Below are 5,088 nucleotides of genomic sequence, written 5' to 3' on the forward strand. Positions count from 1 at the left end.
TTCTATGCATACTAATAGTTTAGTGATGCTGCTTTCCTAATGCTGTAGTGTTGCTGCTTTCCTAATGCTGTTGTTTTACTGCTGATGCTGCTTTGTCAGCACACAGTCAGCAAATTAGTTATAAGTTTGTTATAACAAACTTTGGAACAATCTAGATCCCTAAGCTGTACTATATATACTTCATTGCTGTAATAATTATTTGATCATCTAATACAGAAAACAGAAATAAGATTCTGCTTTCTTCTTCTTCTCTCAATCAATACTTTTCATTCTGTTTCGTTTTTCTTCAATTATGAAGTTGAATCAGTTAAGAACAATTGCAGAGAAATTCGCAGCAATAGTCGAAGAAAATCGCAGAACAATCACCAAAAAGAAGGAGAGGGAGAGGAGAGAGAAAGAAAGGATGAACCGAGAATGACGAGAGTAGAGAAAAAGATGAAAGGAAGAAAGCACGTTCCTTACTCACACGTGTGAGTCCAGCCCAAAATAATGAAAGTCAGTTAGTTGGGTTTGGTGTACAATAATTTATTGTACACCCATTATAAACGAGATTTTGTGTATGCGCTTTTTAATAAGTCAGTTTATTTATGAGTATCCTGCTAAAAATCTAAAATCAAGCAAGGTAAGTAGCTGTATCAAATCATAGAAACCTAATTATAGGAGGAAAGTACGCATAGAACACACACATTGTCTAGTCCACAACCACAATAGATGAGTAAGAATAAAAAACGTTGACCTGAATTATTTTTACGAAAATGACAAAGGTCGCAACATGCGACCCTTTAACTATGTCACAATGATGACATGACATGTTTATGTGTCATGATTTAAATTGGAAACGTTGACCTGAATTATTTAATCTATATAACTTATTATACATGTTACAAAAAAGGTAGGAAAATCTTAAATTAATATTTTAATTTGTTTCCTTTTTCATATCGACTAACTTATTTACATATTTCCATCGGCAAATTTTGCGTAAGACCGCCTTACCCAAAAACACCAATTTGGTTGCTTAACTGAATGATTTCGTTGCTTAAGTAATTAGTTACATTAACTAATTAGTTCCATTGTTTAACTAATTGGTTGCAGTGCTTAACTAACTGGTTCCATTATTTAACTAAATGGTTCCATTGATTAACTTATAGGACACCAAGATGGGTTTTTTGTGTAAGACTGTCTTATATAAAAGTTTGTATATTTTCATAGTAAAAATATTGCATCGATAGTGAAAAAATTCTGATGACGCATAACCTACGTGGCATTTATATGTACCAATTAAACTCCGACATGTAAAATTGTGACAACTAAATATTACTGCAATTTACGACTTTTATTATCACCCTTATTTTTATCATTTAGGGAAAGGTTGACAAGAACTATTAGTAGTTAGAGGCCCAAAACAAAATTACCAGCATGAGGAAATCATGCAAGTATCCGACTTTCAGGATTTTATGCTTTCCTTTAGACTAGGTCACCTTTCAAATTTTGAATTTTTACTTAGTCGGTTTTTTTTTTTTTTTTGTTATCATCTACTTATTTATAAGTTCCTCCACTAACTAACCATCATAATCTATTTTTTATGAAACACCAAAACCAAATCTTTAACCTATGCTTTCCAAATTAATCATCATTTTCATTAATGATGACAATTAAGGGAGGTACAAGCCAAGCTTGTGCGGCATGTAAATACCAACGTCGAAAATGCGCCCCTAATTGCGCATTAGCCCCTTATTTCCCCGCCGATAAACCCAAAACGTTCCAAAACGCTCATAGATTGTTCGGCGTTTGTAACATAATGAAGATACTTAAACAATTAAGTGATGATCAAAAAGACGAGGCTATGCAATCTATCATATTTGAATCCGATATGCGTAAAAAGTTTCCGGTTCTCGGGTGTTCGTACATTATATATAACCTTAATGAGCAATTGAAACAAGCTCAAAAAGAGCTTCACGATGTTAACTCGTGGCTCGCTATGTTGCAAGCGAAAGAACAACATTGCCACGGGCCGGACGGGCCAGTCATTCCTTTGCATTTCCTGCCCGGCCCGGCTGGCCCGGCTAACGTTGATCATATGTACAACAAGGATGATGTTGTAGGGTTTGTTGAGGATGTGAAGCCATTTTGGTTGCAACAACAACAACACGGTAATAGTAGTAGTAACTATGTCAATAGTGAGGTGAAACAATCAATGATTCAACAAGGGAGTAACTATTATGTCAATAGTGAGGTGAAACGATCAATGATTCCACAAGGGTTATTTATGCCATTTCAACAAGAGATTGATGAGGTTTCTCATGATTATGATGATGATGATGATATGCCGTTTGATACTATTGCTGATGATAGACAATCCTACGTTGAGTCTAAGGATGCATGTGAATCAAGGTACGCAAATACTTCCTCCGTTTCAAAAACGAAAAATGCTAACACGTACTTTTAGTTTTGTCACCGTTCACCCACTAACTTTGACCGTATATTTTTGCTAATTTATTAAAATCAAATATTATCAAGTGAAATGCCGTTAAATTGATTTCAGATTTTTAGAAAAAGATAATTAGAGATAATTATGATCAAAGTTATATCTTGATTTTCATTTTTTTTTATATTGTTGTTGTGTGTTACAATAATGGATGGGGATTTTCTCTGGAAATGATATTGGCACGCCAAAAAGTAATTTTGACACACCAGCTATGAGATACTATACTGACATAGAGGTGTGACAAAATCAACAAATTGGTGTATCAAAATTAAATTTCGATTTTCAATTGATTGGGAGGGGTTTTGGCCGGGGTGTGGTTTCTAATCCGATATTCCATTCTTTTAAATAGTAAAGTAATTTCATTAATAAAAAATCATACGACATTCAGTAATTGGTTAGTATGTATATATATGTTGTGCAGTGCTGAATCAACATTGAAAGATACAATGGAAACAACAGTGTCTCAAAAGCATGAACTTAAAAGTGCGGCAGCATACTTCAGTCTTACGAGCGTTAATTGATCAATCAGAAAAGGAACTTTTTTTTTTCTTCTTCTATTTTTTGATTGATTAAATGAGGATAGTTTAACTTTTTTGAGGGAAAAATTAGGATATTTTATTTATTTATTCTTTTCATAATTCTACTTAGGTTTTGGTTATTTTTACAAATTCTTTAAAAGTTTTCAATACGATTTTTGTTCTTTCTTATTTCAATAATGTATTAGTACTCCTTCTCTATCTAGAAAAACCCTAATTTTATTCTTTGTTTAGGAGATGTCATCTTCTATTTTTTGGTTGTTGTAACCCCGGTAGCTAGGTAGAATATTTTTTGTTTAGTTTGTTAGAGTTTTTATTGAGGATTGGTTATGCAAATTTGTAATGGGTATCAAGAGATTTTTTTTATTTTATTATGATGACTTGTTTTCTTGTTATTGATTTTTTTTATAGATTGTAGATGTTGTATGACTTTGATTAATGATATTTAGTATCCTTTGTAGCTTACTTCAAAAATATTATGTCTTAGTACTACTCTCTCTGTCCCTTAATACTCGTATCGTTTTGACTTTTTGCACTATTCACATAATTCACTTTGACCCTATTTTATTTCTAGCATATGAAAATAAATGTTAGTATATAATGTATTGTTGGCTTCATCTTAATATATTTTCAAAATGTTAATATTTTTATAAGTTTTTATAATATGTAGTTAAAGATATTGTTGGTCAAAGTTGTGCACTGACAAACGTGTCCAGTCAAAGCGATGCGAGTATTAAGGGACAGAGGAAATATATTATAGGAGGGAGGAGAGACCCACATCAGATATGTGCCTCCAAATACATATCTGAGGGCACTGTGTCATCTATATATTATACTAAAAGAGAGGAAATCAATGTAGTGATGACAAATGTCACTCATTGATTGACCTCTCTTATAGATATAAGAAAATATAAAAATAAAATAAAATATTTGATTTTATAATTATTTTGTTAACATTTACCTCTAATATATATTTGATTCTCTTTTCCTCAAAAAAAAAAAAAAAAAAATCATTATATACATAGGAATGTTTTTTTTAAAAAAAATTATATATATCTTTTCTATATTTGGTAACAAATAAATATTTCTCTTTCTATAAAAAAATTAATACATGCATTATACGGAGTAGTCGTATAATTTTAATAAAAATTCAAGATTATTATACTTATTTGTATTTAGTACTTACAAAATTCGAACACAAATAAATTAGAAAATCAATCAATTATGAATAAGAGTGTATAAAAAAAATTGCAATAGTACTCTAAAATATTTTTACAGCTAAATGCGATAATTATAAAAAAAAGTCATTGATTGTACTATTTTATACGTAGTATATTTAGGAAGTTAATGAGATAATCATAACCGTCATTAATTGTAATATTTTATACATAGTATATGTAGTAGCTAAATTCTATAATTATCACCGCCAGTCCACCATTGATAGTAATATTTTATTACTTTAAGAAAATTATGTAACTTCTTTAAACATTTGCAAAACTTGTGTAATCTAATCTATCTACTACTTTACTATGTAATTCCTAAATTTTTAGATGCAGCTATTTGATTGTTGCATTGGCTATTATATTCACACATACCTCTACTTTTTCTATTTTTTTGGTGATTATAAATACCCAATGATGAACATAGTCTTGTACCCCGTAGCATTTTGTTGGATGTCTAAATACTTACATAGTACTACCATTTTTTTTTTAATAATGTTTACTATTTGATAATTTAAGATATTAATAGTTGAAGTTATTTACTAATTAACAACCGTGAAAATAAAGTGGTTTATCAAAAAAATGGAAGAAGTAGTAAACAAGAAAAATAATGCGCGACTAAAACGTAGTCCTCTCTACGTAAAAAAAATTTCCTCCAAATATTTTAGGCTAAACAATTGACTTATATTTTAGTCGACTTTTAACAAACAATTGTATACGTACGGAGCACTATACTAAAGATATACAAATTGATGTGGAGCTGACAAATGCCGCACTGATTTGCCTCTTTTATAATATTGGTAATTAACCTATGATAAAATAATTAATATACTTTGTATATATTTTA

The 5,088-nt window shown here is 30.4% G+C and overlaps 1 protein-coding gene across 1 annotated transcript; it reads left to right on the top strand.

The window, feature by feature from the left end:
- The first annotated feature begins 1,590 nt into the window (after positions 1–1,590).
- LOC110779323 (LOB domain-containing protein 12-like) lies at positions 1,591–3,398 on the top strand. The gene is made up of 2 exons (XM_056827089.1): positions 1,591–2,391; positions 2,907–3,398. Exons 1-2 carry the CDS (start codon positions 1,643–1,645, stop codon positions 3,004–3,006), a joined length of 849 nt encoding a protein of 282 aa, XP_056683067.1. The 5' UTR covers positions 1,591–1,642; the 3' UTR covers positions 3,007–3,398.
- The last annotated feature ends 1,690 nt before the right edge of the window (positions 3,399–5,088 follow it).

Source organism: Spinacia oleracea, chromosome 4 (assembly GCF_020520425.1).
Source record: "Spinacia oleracea cultivar Varoflay chromosome 4, BTI_SOV_V1, whole genome shotgun sequence".
Classification (NCBI taxonomy): Eukaryota; Viridiplantae; Streptophyta; class Magnoliopsida; order Caryophyllales; family Amaranthaceae; genus Spinacia; species Spinacia oleracea.